A 20,450-nucleotide genomic window follows, 5' to 3' on the forward strand; every position below is an offset into this window, starting at 1 on the left:
ACACGAAAATTCAATCTTGGAGGGTGATGTGTTGCTCCCCTCCCCCTCACATATTTTCTCTCTCTAAACCTCTCACCTTTTTCAGCTCGCTCTGCATTCTTCTCAATTCTCTTCACTTTCTCTCTCTCTCTCTCTCTCTCTCTCTCTCTTAATATAATTCCAATTCAATTTGCTTTATGGTCATGACGTAACAATGTAATACTTTGGATAGTTACAATATGAAAATAATTGTGTAAGATAAGAATAAGAATCAAAATGGTCAACGGGACTACAGTAACAACAGTAAACAGGGTTAAAATAACCCTACATTCAACAATAACAATAAGCATACAGTAGAGGACATGTGCAGGTGATTGGTCTGTGCAGACACTGTCCCTCACCTTAGGCAGGCAGCAATGTAGTGCGCTGTCAACCCCACAGGCTCTCTGCGTCCTCCCCCAACAGGAACGGGTAGCCTACTCTCATCAGAGAGGTCTTTGAAACCTTCAATAAGGGTTTCAAAGTTGGGACAATGACACTCTCTAATTGTTTTATATTTTTGACATTTTGTCAGGAAATGCAGCTCTGTCTCAGGTTCTGCTGTTGTGCTGTGGTTGCACAGCCTTTCCTCTACAGGGAGCCAGGTTTCCTGTGTCTACCCTTCTCAATGGCAATAGGCTGTGCTCACTGAGCCGGTCTCTCTCTCGTTCTCTCCTCTCTACTCTCTCCTTCTCCACTCTCTCTCTCTCTCTCTCTCTCTCTCCTCTCTCGTTTCTCTCTCGTCTCTCCTCTCTCTCTCCTCTCTCTCTCTCTTCTCTCTCCTCTCTCTCTCTCTCTCTCTCCTTCTCTCTCTCTCTCTACTCTCTCTCTCTCTCTCTCTCTCTCTCTCGTCTCTCTCTCTCTCTCTCTCTCTCTCTCTCTCTCTCTCTCTCGTTCTCCCTCACTCTCTCGTTCTTCCCCCCCCCTCTCTCTCTCTCTCGTTCTCCCTCACTCTCTCGTTCACCCCCCCCCCTCTCTCTCTCTCTCTCTCTCTCTCTCTCTCTCTCTCTCTCGTTCTCCCTCTCTCTCTCTCTCGTTCTCCCTCTCTCTCTCTCTCGTTCTCTCTCTCTCTCGTTCTCCCTCTCTCTCCTCTCTCGTTCCCTTTCTCCTCTCTCTCCTTCTCTCTCTCCTTCTCTTACTGTATCCCCTCTGTCTCTCTCTCCTTCTCTCTCTCTCGTTCTCTCTCTCCTTCTCTCGTAGTCTCTCTCTCTTGTTCTTTCTCTCGTTCTCTCTCTCGTTCTCGTTCTCTCTCTCTCGTTTTCTCTCTCTCTCTCGTTCTCTCGTTGTCTCTCTCTCTCGTTCTTTCTCTCGTTCTCTCTCGTTCTCGTTCTCTCTCGTTCTCTCTCTCTCATTCTTGTTCTCTCTCTCTCGTTCTCTCTCTCTCTCTCTCCCCCCTCCTCAATCTTTCTCTCTCTCCTCCCTCTCTCTCACCCCCTCAATCTTTCTCCATCTCCCTCTCTCTCCTCCCTCTCTCTCCTCCCTCTCTCTCACCCCCTCAATCTTTCTCCATCTCCCTCTCTCTCCTCCCTCTCTCTCACCCTCTCAATCGTTCTCCATCTCTCTGTCTTTCCAGTTGGCTGTTACAACAACAACAACGTTTCCTGGAGGATCATCAGTCAGAGCAGCTGTCTTTGTGTGTCTTACACACACACACACACACACACACACACACACACACACACACACACACACACACACACACACACACACACACACACACACACACACACACACACACACTGTAAGTTCCTCCATCTTTCCTGACTGTCTAACCAATTGACCTACCATATCTGTAACCTACATTATCGACCTACCATATCTATGACCTACATTATCGACCTACCATATCTGTAACCTACCATATCTGTAACCTACAGTATCTGTAACCTACAGTATTGGCCTACCATATCTGTAACCTACCATATCTGTGACCTACAGTATTGACCTACCATATCTGTAACCTACAGTATTGACCTACCATATCTGTGACCTACCATATCTGTAACCTACAGTATTGACCTACCATATCTGTGACCTACAGTATTGACCTACCATATCTGTGACCTACAGTATTGACCTACCATATCTGTAACCTACAGTATTGACCTACCATATCTGTGACCTACAGTATTGACCTACCATATCTGTAACCTACAGTATTGACCTACCATATCTGTAACCTACCATATCTGTGACCTACAGTATTGACCCACCATATCTGTGACCTACCATATCTGGAACATACAGTATTGACCTACCATATCTGTAACCTACCATATCTGGAACCTATTGACCTACCATATCTGTAACCTACCATATCTGTAACCTACAGTATTGACCTACCATATCTGGAACATACAGTATTGACCTACCATATCTGTAACCTACCATATCTGTAACCTACATTATCAACCTACCATATCTGTAACCTACCATATCTGTAACCTACAGTATTGACCTACCATATCTGTAACCTACAGTATTGACCTACCATATCTGTAACCTACAGTATTGACCTACCATATTTGTAACCTACAGTATTGACCTACCATATCTGTAACCTACAGTATTGACCTACCATATCTGTAACCTACAGTATTGACCTACCATATCTGTAACCTACAGTATTGACCTACCATATCTGTAACCTACCATATCTGTAACCTACATTATCAACCTACCATATCTGTAACCTACCATATCTGTAACCTACAGTATTGACCTACCATATCTGTAACCTACAGTATTGACCTACCATATCTGTAACTTACCATATCTGTAACCTACATTATCAACCTACCATATCTGTAACCTACCATATCTGTAACCTACAGTATTGATCTACCATATCCGTAACCTACAGTATTGACCTACCATATCTGTAACCTACAGTATTGACCTACCATATCTGTAACCTACAGTATTGACCTACCATATCTGTAACCTACAGTATTGACCTACCATATCTGTAACCTACAGTATTGACCTACCATATCTGTAACCTACAGTATTGACCTAACCATATCTGTAACCTACAGTATTGACCTAACCATATCTGTAACCTACAGTATTGACCTAACCATATCTGTAACCTACAGTATTGACCTACCATATCTGTGACCTACCATATCTGTAACCTACCATATCTGTAACCTACATTATTGACCTACCATATCTGTGACCTACCATAGCTGTAACCTACAGTATTGACCTACCATATTTGTAACCTACAGTATTGACCTACCATATCTGTAACCTACAGTATTGACCAACCATATCTGTAACCTACAGTATTGACCTACCATATCTGTAACCTACAGTATTGACCTACCATATCTGTAACCTACAGTATTGACCTACCATATCTGTAACCTACAGTATTGACCTACCATATCTGTAACCTACAGTATTGCCCTAGTATATCTGTAACCTACAGTATTACCCTACTATATCTGTAACCTACAGTATTACCCTACTATATCTGTAACCTACAGTATTACCCTATTATATCTGTAACCTACATTACATTCTCAGAATATTTCATAATATTCCCAGAATTCCCAGGGTGAAATGTTCATTTCAATGTTATCGACAGTGGATTGGAAACAGTGGATGTTTTACAACCTCCAATGTGGTTATATTTCAACAGGAGATTAGTGAAACCTCAGACTCTGTTAATGATATTGAATATGTTGTGTGAGCTCTCTCACTCCAAACTGCATAGATAAAAACATGGCCGCTCGTCCTCGGCTCCGCTCGGCCCCAGCCTGGCCCCAGATGGCGAGGGCTCGTAGGCTGTTTGGCTGGGAAGCTGTGAAACTGTGAACGCGTGGCTTCCTCTCAATCAGTTCACAGGCTGCGCCTCCGAGCCAGCTGCTGCTCCACTACACCGCTAAACTTGTGTGTGTGTGTGTGTGTGTGTGTGTGTGTGTGTGTGTGTGTGTGTGTGTGTGTAAGCGTGTGCGTGAGAGAGAGCCCGAATGAGTTTATTGAGCTTGCCTGGTGCAATGAAATCGTCCCAAAAGTGCAAACTCTGAAAGCTTGGTGGAGGCCTCACTGAAGCTGCGTCACTACTTTCTAATCATACTAGTGTATTTCTACACTCCATTATAGATGACCAGTAGAGAAGTTAGGAGTGGGGCTGATTTGGCCTTTTGTTGTTGATGGTGATGGTAAGGTGTGTGTGTGTGTGCGTGTTAGTGAATAATGTAGGAGCGTGGCTCACCGTGACCATGGCTCCATCTGGAGGAAGGAGAGGAAGTGGGACAGGTCACAACACTCACCGTCTGACACACACACACACACACACACACACACACACACACACACACACACACACACACACACACACACACACACACACACACAGAGAGAGAGAGCAACCCATTGCCCTCTGTCCCTAAACCCTTTCTGGGTCACACACACATACACACAGTCACACACACATACACACAGTCACACATTCTAGGGAAAAAAACAGTCCTTAAGACCAATCTGTTAATTTAGGGAGAGAGAGGGAGGACAGAGAGACAGAGGGAGGACAGAGAGACAGAGGGAGGACAGAGAGACAGAGGGAGGACAGGGAGACAGAGGGAGGACAGAGAGACAGAGGGATGGGACTGCTAATCCTGGGTTTCCCTGATGACATTCGCTGTATGTGAGGTATTACAGCCTGATTCTGTGTTCTAATTGACACCCTATTCCCGAAAGTGCCCTATGGGCCCTGGTCCAAAGTAGTGCACTATATAGGGAATAGGGTGCCATTTTGTAAAGTATTAAGTCGGTGTGTTTTCAGCATGCTGTTGAGGTGACAAGGATAGATTGCATTTTAGATTGCATTTTTTGCAGCTTCCATTTTCATTATCTGTGTATTATTCAATAAACCACAGGCAGGATATAGAGTCATATATTTTCCCTGGTATTCCCAACTGAGGTAATGGGAGGTGCAGTTCCTGGAGTTTCCCAGATTAAATATGCTATTTGTGAGGTATTCAATTGTAGTATTTTCATCAAGTCGTTGCTTGTGAGGTGAACGGTGATTGGATTACGCTTCCACAGTTTTAATTTCCTACACTCATTAATTGGATAGTATGTGCTGTCAATCACTACCCTGATCCAATCAGAGCACTCTGATGGGGAGGTTAGAGCGATCCCATTGGGTTTCTTCTCAACCAAAACAAAGTGGTAAGGTGTAACGTAGGGGTAAATACATTAATAATAAAACCAAGATAACTGTTGTAGCAGAGAAAGGACTTTGTGTTTACGAGCCTGGTTGTTGAGAATGGACTTACATGGTACGCTACTGCACAGCTGGGGGAGAGGAGAGATAGAGGAGACAGACAGAGAGAGAGACAGAGACAGACAGAGAGAGAGACAGAGACAGACAGAGAGAGAGACAGAGACAGACAGAGAGAGAGACAGACAGACAGAGAGACAGACAGACAGACAGACAGACAGACAGACAGACAGACAGACAGACAGACAGACAGACAGACAGACAGACAGAGAGAGAGAGAGAGAGAGAGAGAGAGAGAGAGAGAGATGAGTAGAGAGAGAGAGAGAGAGAGAGAGAGAGGAGAGATGAGTAGAGAGATTAAATAACACTAGAGTCTGGACAGGACAGAAGAAGAGAGAGAGAGAGAGAGAGAGAGAGAGAGAGAGAGAGAGAGAGAGAGAGAATGAGAGAGTAGACTGTCATGTCAGGACCACCCTGCTAGCTTCACTCTACTGTTAGTACTGTAGACCTGCATCTCAGAGACTCTTCAACACAGACAGGGTTTCAGATAACAGCCTGCTATGTGACACAGACAGGGTTTCAGATAACAGCCTGCTATGTGACACAGACAGGGTTTCAGATAACAGCCTGCTATGTGACACAGACAGGGTTTCAGATGACAGCCTGCTATGTGACACAGACAGGGTTTCGGATGACAGCCTGCTTTGTGACACAGACAGACAGGGTTTCAGATGACAGCCTGCTTTGTGACACAGACAGACAGGGTTTCAGATGACAGCCTGCTTTGTGACACAGACAGACAGGGTTTCAGATGACAGCCTGCTATGTGACACAGACAGGGGTTCAGATGACAGCCTGCTTTGTGACACAGACAGGGTTTCAGATGACAGCCTGCTATGTGACACAGACAGGGTTTTAGATGACAGCCTGCTATGTGACACAGACAGACAGGGTTTCAGATGACAGCCTGCTTTGTGACACAGACAGACAGGGTTTCAGATGACAGCCTGCTTTGTGACACAGACAGACAGGGTTTCAGATGACAGCCTGCTTTGTGACACAGACAGACAGGGTTTTCAGATGACAGCCTGCTATGTGACACAGACAGACAGGGGTTCAGATGACAGCCTGCTTTGTGACAGACAGGGGTTCAGATGACAGCCTGCTTTGTGACACAGCGGGGTGAATCCTAACTTCACTTAGTCTTACGTTGATGTCCAGGGGAGTCTAAGTGAGTGGAAGTTAGGGGTTTTGCCAGTATCACTAGACACTGCCTACGATGAGCATCTATAGCTTTAGATTGCGTATCTAGTGTATCTCTGAAGGTCTCTCTCATTAAGAGATATAGAGGTGGGATGACCACCGCTGGCAGAGTTCTGTCATTAACATTCCTCCTAAGTATTTACATGCAGTGTGTAATTAGTGTGTGTGCTCTGCTTACGAATGAGCTCCTTGTCTCTAGTGTAGCTTTGTCATCAACAGGCACCACTATCTGTCATTAAGACAGATTCATATCCACTGATATACTTGATCCTTAGCTGAAGGGAAAGAGTTTTATCTGTCTCCCTCCTCTACCATGTCCAAAACAACTTGTTAGACAGTTCAGTAGCTCCGAGACATTCTCACTACTGATGTGTATCATTCAGGAGGCTGGGAATAAATAAACATTGTATGCTTATCAAATCAAATCAAATCAAATTTATTTATATAGCCCTTCGTACATCAGCTGATATCTCAAAGTGCTGTACAGAAACCCAGCCTAAAACCCCAAACAGCAAGCAATGCAGGTGGAGAAGCACGGTGGCTAGGAAAAACTCCCTAGAAAGGCCAATACCTAGGAAGAAACCTAGAGAGGAACCAGGCTATGTGGGGTGGCCAGTCCTCTTCTGGCTGTGCCGGGTGGAGATTATAACAGAACATGGCCAAGACGTTCAATGTTCATAAATGACCAGCATGGTCGAATAATAATAAGGCAGAACAGTTGAAACTAGAGCAGCAGCACAGTCAGGTGGAAGTTGAAACTGGAGCAGCAGCATGGCCAGGTAGACTGGGGACAGCAAGGAGTCATCATGTCAGGTAGTCCTGGGGCATGGTCCTAGGGCTCAGGTCAGTTGAAACTGGAACAGCAGCACGGCCAGGTGGACTGGGGACAGCAAGGAGTCATCATGTCAGGTAGTCCTGGGGCATGGTCCTAGGGCTCAGGTCCTCCGAGAGAGAGAAAGAAAGAGAGAAGGAGAGAATTAGAGAACGCACACTTAGATTCACACAGGACACCGAATAGGACAGGAGAAGTACTCCAGATATAACAAACTGACCCCAGCCCCCCCGACACATAAACTACTGCAGCATAAATACTGGAGGCTGAGACAGGAGGGGTCAGGAGACACTGTGGCCCCATCCGAGGACACCCCCGGACAGGGCCAAACAGGAAGGATATACAAATATAAAGTGTTTTTTTCTACAACGTGCTGGAATGTTTGTTCGAGTCTTCACTCGTTTTCATGGTAATGTTTTACTGTAATTTGGTGACGACCACCTGTGTCAAGTTAGATCATGTTACCCTGTATTAGCTTGATGTAGCGTGTAGCACTGTTTTAAACACTACCCTCTCAGCCCACTAATGCTGAGATTCACTCTCAACACGAAAGAGAACAACCAAACGTTTCTCCTCTGGCTGATGTTTGGTTTGTGGTCATCCTGTAGAACAGGGGATCAGCTGTCTTCCTGTCTCTCTCTCTCTCTCTCTCTCTCTGTCTCTCTCTGTCAATTCAATTCAATTCAATTCAAGGGCTTTATTGGCATGGGAAACATGTGTTAACATTGCCAAAGCAAGTGAGGTAGACAACATACAAAGTGAATACTGTCTGTCTCTCTCTCTCTCTCTCTCTCTCTCTCTCTCCTCTCTCTGTCTCTCTGTCTCTCTGTCTCTCTGTCTCTCTCTCTCTCTCTCTGTCTCTGTCTCTCTTTCTCTTTCTCTCTCTCTCTGTCTCTCTTTCTCTTTCTCTCTCTTTCTCTTTCTTTCTCTCTCTCTCTGTCTCTCTTTCTCTCTCTCTCTCTCTCTCTCTGTCTCTCTCTCTTTCTCTTTCGTCTTATCCAACTTCAATGTCCATCCTTCACTGTCCCCTCTCTTCTTCTCCTCCTCCTCCCTCCTTCATCGTTCCTGGAAGCCGTTCCGGAACAAAAACAGACCAAATGTTACAACGGTGCCCTGCCAAGATGGCCGATTTCCATCTGAAAACACATTTTAACTGCAAGCGTTTTGGTACTCAGACCAGAGCCAACATCCCCCTCAGCGGTTTAGTTTTCTTTAGTTTAGTCATCCGTTAGTTTAGGGAAGAATTTATACGAGCCACAGCCAGAACTCCACCGTCTGTATTAGATACAGTAGTCTCTACAGTCTATATTAGATACAGTAGTCTCCAGAACTCTACAGTCTGTATTAGATACAGTAGTCTCTACAGTCTGTATTAGATACAGTAGTCTACAGAACTCTACAGTCTGTATTAGATACAGTAGTCTCTACAGTCTATATTAGATACAGTAGTCTCCAGAACTCTACAGTCTATATTAGATACAGTAGTCTCTACAGTCTGTATTAGATACAGTAGTCTCTACAGTCTGTATTAGATACAGTAGTCTACAAAACTCTACAGTCTATATTAGATACAGTAGTCTCTACAGTCTATATTAGATACAGTAGTCTCTACAGTCTATATTAGATACAGTAGTCTCCAGAACTCTACCGTCTGTATTAGATACAGTAGTCTCTACAGTCTGTATTAGATATGGTAGTCTCTACAGTCTGTATTGGATACAGTAGTCTCCAGAACTATGCAGTCTGTATTAGATACAGCAGTCTCTACAGTCTGTATTAGATACAGTAGTCTCCAGAACTATACAGTCTGTATTAGATACAGCAGTCTCTACAGTCTGTATTAGATACAGTAGTCTCCAGAACTCTACAGTCTGTATTAGATATGGTAGTCTCCAGAACTCTACAGTCTGTATTAGATACAGTAGTCTCCAGAACTCTACAGTCTGTATTAGATACAGCAGTCTCTACAGTCTGTATTAGATACAGTAGTCTCCAGAACTCTACAGTCTGTATTAGATACAGTAGTCTCTACAGTCTATATTAGATACAGTAGTCTCCAGAACTCCACCGTCTGTATTAGATACAGTAGTCTCTACAGTCTATATTAGATACAGTAGTCTCCAGAACTCTACAGTCTGTATTAGATACAGTAGTCTCTACAGTCTGTATTAGATACAGTAGTCTCCAGAACTCTACAGTCTGTATTAGATATGGTAGTCACTACAGTCTGTATTGGATATGGTAGTCTCCAGAACTCTACAGTCTGTATTAGATACAGTAGTCTCTACAGTCTATTAGATACAGTAGTCTACAGAACTCTACATTCTGTATTAGATACAGTAGTCTCTACAGTCTGTATTAGATACGGTAGTCTCTACAGTCTATATTAGATACGGTAGTCTCCAGAACTCTACAGTCTGTATTAGATACGGTAGTATCCAGGACTCTACAGTCTGTATTAGATACAGTAGTCTCCAGAACTCTACAGTCTGTATTAGATACAGTAGTCTCTACAGTCTGTATTAGATACAGTAGTCTACAGAACTCTACATTCTGTATTAGATACAGTAGTCTCTACAGTCTGTATTAGATACGGTAGTCTCTACAGTCTGTATTAGATACGGTAGTCTCTACAGTCTATATTAGATACGGTAGTCTCCAGAACTCTACAGTCTGTGTTAGATACGGTAGTATCCAGGACTCTACAGTCTGTATTAGATACAGGAGTCTCCAGAACTCTACAGTCTGTATTAGATACAGTAGTCTCCAGAACTCTACAGTCTGTATTAGATACAGTAGTCTCCAGAACTCTACAGTCTGTATTAGATACAGTAGTCTCCAGAACTCTACAGTCTGTATTAGATACAGTAGTCTCCAGAACTCTACCGTCTGTTTTAGATACAGTAGTCTCCACAGTATGTATTAGATACAATAGTCTCCAGAACTCTACAGTCTGTATTAGATACAGTAGTCTCCACAGTATATATTAGATACAGTAGTCTCCAGAACTCTACAGTCTGTATTAGATACGGTAGTCTCCAGAACTCTACAGTCTGTATTAGATATGGTAGTCACTACAGTCTGTATTAGATACAGTAGTCTCTACAGTCTGTATTAGATACAGTAGTCTCCAGGACTCTACAGTCTGTATTAGATACGGTAGTCTCTACAGTCTGTATTAGATACAGTAGTCTCCAGAACTCTACAGTCTGTATTAGATACAGTAGTCTCTACAGTCTATATTAGATACAGTAGTCTCCAGAACTCCACCGTCTGTATTAGATACAGTAGTCTCTACAGTCTATATTAGATACAGTAGTCTCCAGAACTCTACAGTCTGTATTAGATACAGTAGTCTCTACAGTCTGTATTAGATACAGTAGTCTCCAGAACTCTACAGTCTGTATTAGATATGGTAGTCACTACAGTCTGTATTGGATATGGTAGTCTCCAGAACTCTACAGTCTGTATTAGATACAGTAGTCTCTACAGTCTGTATTAGATACAGTAGTCTACAGAACTCTACATTCTGTATTAGATACAGTAGTCTCTACAGTCTGTATTAGATACGGTAGTCTCTACAGTCTATATTAGATACGGTAGTCTCCAGAACTCTACAGTCTGTATTAGATACGGTAGTATCCAGGACTCTACAGTCTGTATTAGATACAGTAGTCTCCAGAACTCTACAGTCTGTATTAGATACAGTAGTCTCTACAGTCTGTATTAGATACAGTAGTCTACAGAACTCTACATTCTGTATTAGATACAGTAGTCTCTACAGTCTGTATTAGATACGGTAGTCTCTACAGTCTGTATTAGATACGGTAGTCTCTACAGTCTATATTAGATACGGTAGTCTCCAGAACTCTACAGTCTGTGTTAGATACGGTAGTATCCAGGACTCTACAGTCTGTATTAGATACAGGAGTCTCCAGAACTCTACAGTCTGTATTAGATACAGTAGTCTCCAGAACTCTACAGTCTGTATTAGATACAGTAGTCTCCAGAACTCTACAGTCTGTATTAGATACAGTAGTCTCCAGAACTCTACAGTCTGTATTAGATACAGTAGTCTCCAGAACTCTACCGTCTGTTTTAGATACAGTAGTCTCCACAGTATGTATTAGATACAATAGTCTCCAGAACTCTACAGTCTGTATTAGATACAGTAGTCTCCACAGTATATATTAGATACAGTAGTCTCCAGAACTCTACAGTCTGTATTAGATACGGTAGTCTCCAGAACTCTACAGTCTGTATTAGATATGGTAGTCACTACAGTCTGTATTAGATACAGTAGTCTCTACAGTCTGTATTAGATACAGTAGTCTCCAGGACTCTACAGTCTGTATTAGATACGGTAGTCTCTACAGTCTGTATTAGATACAGTAGTCTCCAGAACTCAACAGTCTGTATTAGATACAATAGTCTCCAGAACTCTACAGTCTGTATTAGATACAGTAGTCTCCACAGTATATATTAGATACAGTAGTCTCCAGAACTCTACAGTCTGTATTAGATACGGTAGTCTCTACAGTCTGTATTATATACAGTTGTCTCCAGAACTAGACAGTCTGTATTAGATACGGTGGTCTCCAGAACTCTACAGTCTGTATTGGATACGGTAGTCTCCAGAACTCTACAGTATGTATTAGATACGGTAGTCTCTACAGTCTGTATTAGGTATGGTGGTCTCCAGAACTCTATAGTCTGTATTAGATACGGTAGTCTCCAGAACTCTACAGTCTATGTTAGATACAGAGGTCTCCAGAACTCACCCAGAGTGGAGTCTTATTCTAACAGAGATGTATTGAAACACCTCTGCTCTTCACCCAGAGTGGAGTCTTATTCTATCAGAGATATTCTATCAGAGATATTCTAACAGAGATATTCTAAACACCTCTCCTCTGCTCTGAAGACATTTCCTTTTTCTTTTTCCCCTTCTTTTCTTCTCCAGGATGAGAAGAACCAGGTTCTGATGACCAACGCCTGGCTGCAGCTGGTAAGGCAGAATTTCTACCCTTTGTGTGTGTGTGTGTGTGTGTGTGTGTGTGTGTGTGTGTGTGACTCTAGTTCTGTGTGTCTGACCCTCATTTGCAGTATAATAGCCATTTAGTTTGTTTCATTTGCTTGTTGAAGCTGGTGTTTGTATCTTGTGGTGGGCGCTATATGATCTCCCTTCCCAAAAGATGTCCATAACCAAGTCCTTGCAATGAGGGAGGGATATGAAATGTTCAATTAAAATCTCACAATTTCTAATGGTTTATAGGTTTTCCCCCCACTGAGACTTGCTGACGCGAACACAGATCAGATAATGGGCTGGAGTTTAGATCTCAGATTGACTTAGCGAGCCAGTGCTGAATGACAAAATGTCCCAGCTGTTTGGCTTCAGGTTTGGAGCAAGAATTCAGCAAGAAGCATTTTGAATTTTAAAACCTGCATCCCAAATGACACCCTATTCCCAATATAGGGTAGAGCTCTGGTGGAAAGTAAAGCACTATGTGGGGAACAGGGTGCCATTTTGGGACGTCTCCTACATCTTCTATTACTGTTGGAAACATAGGAGCCCACAGACAGTCCATCAGGTCATACATCAGGGAGATGGGTAACAACATGGGGACATTATCTATCAGATGACACGTTGGCTGGAGGTTGGATAGAAGGTTACATTTCTCCCGCCCTGCGTCTCCATGGCAATGTCCTTTCAGGGTAGCCTGTAAATGAGGCCACTGAACTAACTGAACAGGCAGTTAGGCCGCCATTGTTCCTAGTCATTGAAAATAAGAATTTGTTATTAACTGACTTGCCTAGTTAAATAAAGGTCAAATAAATACATAAATTCCATTAGCTCCTTTCCAGCCATTATTATGTGTCGTCCTCCCCTCAGCAGCCTCCTCTGACCACAATCCACTGTCCTGTGTTCTTATCTGACCTGTCAGTTTCACTCAAGGTGAACAGACTCTGACTGGCTGACAGTGTGTTTTTTTCATCAATAAATGATGCAAGTGTTGGCCTTAATACAGGAGTCCCTTCTCTGCTAATGGGCCGGGGGAGCACATTTATTTTGCAGACGCTTCAGGTCAAGAGTGACATTAACAAAAAAATGGGGTAATTTAGGAAGTCTTTACAACCTGGAGTAGATGATGCATCCTGCTTTAAACCTTTACTTTGTCGAGTCAGCATTTACAATGTTAGACTAGATTCTCAGTGTTCTATCCTAGAATATATTCTCAGTGTTCTATCCTAGAATATATTCTCAGTGTTCTATCCTAGAATATATTCTCAGTGTTCTATCCCAGAATATATTCTCAGTGTTCTATCCCAGAATATATTCTCACAGTGTTCTATCCCAGAATATATTCTCACAGTGTTCTATCCCAGAATATATTCTCACAGTGTTCTATCCCAGAATATATTCTCACAGTGTTCTATCCCAGAATATATTCTCACAGTGTTCTATCCCAGAATATATTCTCAGTGTTCTATCCCAGAATATATTCTCACAGTATTCTATCCCAGAATATATTCTCAGTGTTCTATCCCAGAATATATTCTCAGTGTTCTATCCCAGAATATATTCTCAGTGTTCTATCCCAGAATATATTCTCACAGTGTTCTATCCCAGAATATATTCTCAGTGTTCTATCCCAGAATATATTCTCAGTGTTCTATCCCAGAATATATTCTCAGTGTTCTATCCCAGAATATATTCTCAGTGTTTGTTACGAATCCCTTTTGGCCCGACAGTCTAGGGGGGGATGGTAATGAGACCCGTAACATAACTCATGCAAATTATAATTGTGACAAAGTAAAAGTGTGAACGAAATAACCAGGACAACTGAAATCTACCGTCAAACTCAAAGTTTATTTATAAACACACGGTAATGGGGGGGGGGAGCAGGAAAAGAGGCTGAGCTGGACCCAAGGAAAGAAACAATAAATATACAAAAACACCCCTAAGCTAGACTAGCCTACTTTAACAACAGCTAACTAACTAACCAAAAATACAGTGGGTGGTCCGCACAGTTCTAACTAGTGTATTTAACAAAGTTCACCTACGGGTAGTGTATGCCCATGGGCGACTTGTCTTGGTTTCCCCCTTTTCCCACCAGCAACAAACAAACACCATAACCAAAACAATACTCACAGGTGATGACAAAGTGCTATGGAGGTGCTCAAACAAAAGAGAGGTTTAAGACAAAGAGAGAGTGATACACAGAGATCTACATATATGGCATTTACAGAGAGATTGCGCTAGCTCTAGAGCAAACAAATGATGGGGTTTTTAAACCATGGGGAAGGAACTGTGATAGGGTAGGAAATAGGAGGAGGTGTGTCTTCTGATTGATGATTGATTGTTGACTGATTGGGGAGTGATGATTTTCACCTGTGAGGGGAGAAGGAGAGAAAAGAAACACACACACACAGGATACACACACACACACAGGATAACTGTATCCGTAACACTTGTATCCGTAACAGTGTTCTATCCCAGAATATATTCTCACAGTGTTCTATCCCAGAATATATTCTCAGTGTTCTATCCCAGAATATATTCTCAGTGTTCTATCCCAGAATATATTCTCACAGTGTTCTATCCCAGAATATATTCTCAGTGTTCTATCCCAGAATATATTCTCTCAGTGTTCTATCCCAGAATATATTCTCTCAGTGTTCTATCCCAGAATATATTCTCTCAGTGTTCTATCCCAGAATATATTCTCTCAGTGTTCTATCCCAGAATATATTCTCACAGTGTTCTATCCCAGAATATATTCTCACAGTATTCTATCCCAGAATATATTCTCACAGTATTCTATCCCAGAATATATTCTCAGTGTTCTATCCCATAATATATTCTCACAGTGTTCTATCCCAGAATATATTCTCAGTGTTCTATCCCAGAATATATTCTCAGTGTTCTATCCCAGAATATATTCTCACAGTGTTCTATCCCAGAATATATTCTCAGTGCTCTATCTCAGAATATATTCTCAATGTTCTATCCCAGAATATATTCTCTCAGTGTTCTATCCCAGAATATATTCTCTCAGTGTTCTATCCCAGAATATATTCTCTCAGTGTTCTATCCCAGAATATATTCTCTGTGTTCTATCCCAGAATATATTCTCACAGTATTCTATCCCAGAATATATTCTCAGTGTTCTATCCCAGAATATATTCTCACAGTGTTCTATCCCAGAATATATTCTCAGTGCTCTATCTCAGAATATATTCTCAATGTTCTATCCCAGAATATATTCTCTCAGTGTTCTATCCCAGAATATATTCTCTCAGTGTTCTATCCCAGAATATATTCTCACAGTATTCTATCCCAGAATATATTCTCAGTGTTCTATTCTGGAATGTTACAGTTCCAGGAATGAAATTAGCCCTTAATGACATAAATTAGAAACATTTAGACTGTTGGACAAACTCCCAAATGTATTACTCCTCCAATCTATGTTCCCTTTCCAACCTGTGTTTAGAGATGTCCTGATGTAGCATAGTGTTCTCTTGATATAAACTATGTTTAGAGATGTCTTGATGTAGCCTTGTCTTCTCTTGGTATAAACTGTGTTTAGAGATGTCCTGATGTAGCCTTGTCTTCTCTTGGTATAAACTGTGTTTAGAGATGTCCTGATGTAGCCTTGTCTTCTCTTGATATAAACTGTGTTTAGAGATGTCCTGATGTAGCCTGATGTTTCTCTTGGTATAAACTGTGTTTAGAGATGTCCTGATGTAGCCTTGTCTTCTCTTGGTATAAACTGTGTTTAGAGATGTCCTGATGTAGCCTTGTCTTCTCTTGATATAAACTGTGTTTAGAGATGTCCTGATGTAGCCTTGTCTTCTCTTGATATAAACTGTGTTTAGAGATGTCCTGATGTAGCCTGATGTTCTCTTTGATCTATTTCACCACCACTACAAAGCTTGAACATGAAAGGCAGAGAGAGTCAAGGACAGGCCTCTCTAGGACTATAAAAGCCATGTTTGTTCAGAGAAGACGACTAGTGGAGAGATTAGCTACATAAATAACACTGTTTGTCAGGGAAGTCTAGAGGAGGTGACATGATGTTGGCATGCCATGAAGTGTACACATACTTGTATAAACACACACACACTCGCACACACACTCGCACACACACACAAACACACTCGCACACACACACACACACACACACACACACACACACACACACACACACACACACACACACACACACACACACACACACACACACACACACACACACACACACACACACACAACATAAGTGTGCGTGCACGCAGGCAAGCACACACCAATGTCCACATTTGTGTGTGTGTATCCAATGTACTGGCACTGAGTTTCAGTAGCCCCATCAGATGGACTCCCTCTGTGCGTTAGGGAACACACCTATGGCAAAACACATCTGAGGACACACAGACAGTCTCACAGCGCGTTACACATCATTCAGTTCAGTCATGTAAGTAAAGGATGTGAAATGCACAACGTCTCTTTCCAAAGTACTTTTATGTGCTTCTATACGGTGGAGTTTGCGTGACTCTCGTGGCCTAATAGATGTATTAGAAGGTTGAGTCACAGCCCAAAACATGACCCAACCTCCTGCCACTGCTGGCCAAGGGCACAGACATAGGGACCACTTATGGCTGTTCTATTTGATTATTCGTGTTTGATTGAAAGTGTTTGAAGCTAATTACAGCACTGTCATGTGCCCTAATGTGTTTTACATACAGTACAGAAGGCCTGTGAATGGATCAGTGTATTTGGGAATTGTAAAAACATGTAAAAACTCTGATCTCTCATCTCCTTCTCTTCTCCATTCTTTCTCCTCTCCTCTCCTCTCCTCTCCTCTCCTCTCCTCTCCTCTCCTCTCCTCTCCTCTCCTCTCCTCTCCTCTCCTCTCCTCTCCTCTCCTCTCCTCTCCTCTCCTCTCCTCTCCCTTCTAGCACTGGACAGATACTTACCTCTCCTGGAACCCAGAGAACTTCCCAGGTGTTCAGAACCTTCGTTTCCCCTCCAATCAGATCTGGGTTCCTGATATCCTCCTCTACAACAGGTAGGCCCTCACTACCACGGTCTCAACCAATAAGCATAGAGCTATGATGTATGAATGACTTATGTTACTGTAATCTACTGTGTTCTAGTATGGGGTAAAATGGGTCTGGCAAGATTTGGCCAGTGGCCTATGTATGTCAGGAGAAGGAGCTGAAGTTGACAAAAAAAACTGAACACAATGTCTGGAGTAGAAGTAAGCAGATGTTTCTGGATTTCAGGGATACAGTATTTTCAACCTAACTTCCAAAAAGGGAAGTGGGGCCTCCGCTCAGGTGTCTTTCCCACGCCTGCTACGTTGCAGTAGCAGGCTAGTGGTGTTTTAATTTTCTCCTAGGGGAGTTCAATTGATACACATTAGTCCACTAAGTAACCCATTTGTAGACAGACAACTCCCCTGTGGTTTGATTTCACCCTTGGTCAGAGCCTGGACTAATGAAATGACTACGAATTGATTGCCTGCAGGACATAAATAAACCACAATACCCATGAGGCTTTGCATCTGTGGCCCATTGCCATGATGGGTAATATGTAGGAAAGAGCTGGATGACGAAATCAGTGTTTGTGGATTGTCCACTGTACATGGGATAGAATTACCAAGGGATTCCACTTCCACTGAAGTTGACATAATATTGTTTTCAAAACAGAATAGGAGACAAAAAAATCTGACCCCCCCCAGCTGAAACAGTGCATCTACTCATAAATTGATATTTGTATCCTTCGATTGATTTTACTTGTCTTTTGTTCTTTTTTCTTACGTAGTCACCAAACTATAGTCTCTGCAAACACCTAACCTGGCTTGTAGCCTCCATCTCTCCTGTCCCCGTACGCCCCTGTGTTGTCCGTAGCAGGATCCAGTCCATGGAGATAAATGGAGAGGTCATATGGTTCTGTACAGCCCACTGATTCAGGGAATGCTCTAGCAGAACCACTCCCACAGCGTCTTACAGATGGTGACGTCAGCCATTTTGTTTTTTCAATGAACCCTGAATCGTAACTCTGCCCCCGCCTGCTCTCAATGGTGCCGGACCTAGTTATTAACTGATACAGTTAGTAGATAGACATGGATGTTGTTGGTATGGTAGATTTCATACAATACTGATATAGCATAATGGATAGACCCCCAAATATTATTTTGGTGATATGGTACATTTCAAACAACAGCGTTTTAGTGCTGAAACATCGGCTAGTCTACTGAGGTTGCTGGCTGTCTGACGCCGGTACGGGAATCATACTGACGTCTAGGAACATGTCACCTGGCGATTACCGACTGTGACAGGGTAGAAGGAGACAACAATACCCACAGTCTGTTTGAGATGTGTCTAGGGGACAGGATGTGTGCGTGTCAAGGGGACAGGATGTGCGCGTGTTTTCGTGCCCTCTTCCGTTGAGCTGTCAGACTGGGTTGGGTTGAAGGAGCCAGCCAGGGAACCTGAGACCTCTGAGGTAGCTGACAGTGTCAAGGTTTAATGTCACATGCACAAGTACAGTGAAATGCCTTTCTTGCAGCTCTAACCCCAACAATGTAGTAAACAATAACAATGTAGACATCAATAGCAATGTAGACATCAATAGCAATGTAGACATCAATAACAATGTAGACATCAATAACAATGTAGACATCAATAACAATGTAGACATCAATAACAATGTAGACATCAATAACAATGTAGACATCAATAACAATGTAGACATCAATAACAATGTAGACATCAATAACAATGTAGACATCAATAACAATGTAGACATCAATAACAATGTAGACATCAATAACAATGTAGACATCAATAACAATGTAGACATCAATAACAATGTAGACATCAATAACAATGTAGACATCAATAACAATGTAGACATCAATAACAATGTAGACATCAATAACAATGTAGACATCAATAACAATGTAGACATCATAACAATGTAGACATCAATAACAATGTAGACATCAATAACAATGTAGAACATCAATAACAATGTAGACATCATACAATGTAGACATCATAACAATGTAGACATCAATAACAATGTAGAACAAAAACACACAAGAAGAACATAATATAGTAAATACTTATACTATATACAGAATCAGATCCAGGATCAGTAGTTATATACAGGGTCAGTTCCAGGGTCAGTAGCTATATACAGGGTCAGTTCCAGGGTCAGTAGTTATATACAGGATCAGATCCAGGGTCAGTAGTTATATACAGGCTCAGTTCCAGGGTCAGTAGTTATATACAGGGTCAGTAGTTACGGTATATACAGGATCAGATCCAGGGTCAGTAGTTATATACAGGGTCAGATCCAGGGTCAGTAGTTATATACAGGGTCAGTTTCCAGGTCAGTTCCAGGGTCAGTAGTTATATACGTCAGTTCCAGGGTCAGTAGTTATATACAGGCTCAGTTCCAGGGTCAGTAGTTATATACAGGCTCAGTTCCAGGGTCAGTTCAGGGTCAGTAGTTATATACAGGCTCAGTTTCAGGGTCAGTAGTTATATACAGGCTCAGTTCCAGGGTCCAGTAGTTATATACAGGCTCAGTTCCAGGGTCAGTAGTTATATACAGGCTCAGTTCCAGGGTCAGTAGTTATATACAGGCTCAGTTCCAGGGTCAGTAGTTATATACAGGGTCAGTTCCAGGGTCAGTAGTTATATACAGGCTCAGTTCCAGGGTCAGTAGTTATATCAAGGGTCAGTTTCCAGGGTCAGTAGTTATATACAGGGTCAGATCCAGGGTCAGTAGGTATATACAGGGTCAGATCCAGGGTCAGTTCCAGGGTCAGTAGTTATAACAGGCTCAGTTCCAGGGTCAGTAGTTTATATACAGGGGTCAGTTCCAGGGTCAGTAGTTATATACAGGCTCAGTTCCAGGGTCAGTAGTTATATACAGGGTCAGTTCCAGGGTCAGTAGTTATATACAGGGTCAGATCCAGGGTCAGTAGTTATATACAGGGTCAGATCCAGGGTCAGTTCCAGGGTCAGTAGTTATATACAGGGTCAGTTCCAGGGTCAGTAGTTATATACAGGGTCAGATCAAGGGTCAGT

At 42.4% G+C, this 20,450-nt stretch overlaps 1 protein-coding gene across 1 annotated transcript in view; it reads left to right on the plus strand.

Moving 5' to 3' along the window:
- Window positions 1-20,450, plus strand: part of LOC116360069 (neuronal acetylcholine receptor subunit alpha-7) — a 60,268-nt gene that overhangs the window by 23,504 nt on the left and 16,314 nt on the right. The window contains exons 3-4 of the mRNA XM_031814580.1: window positions 12,310-12,354; window positions 17,304-17,413. Of these exons, the coding sequence (XP_031670440.1) occupies window positions 12,310-12,354; window positions 17,304-17,413 (155 nt within the window). The remainder of the gene's footprint in view (window positions 1-12,309; window positions 12,355-17,303; window positions 17,414-20,450) is intronic.

This window comes from Oncorhynchus kisutch, unplaced genomic scaffold (genome assembly GCF_002021735.2).
Source record: "Oncorhynchus kisutch isolate 150728-3 unplaced genomic scaffold, Okis_V2 Okis07a-Okis12b_hom, whole genome shotgun sequence".
NCBI classification, from domain to species: Eukaryota; Metazoa; Chordata; class Actinopteri; order Salmoniformes; family Salmonidae; genus Oncorhynchus; species Oncorhynchus kisutch.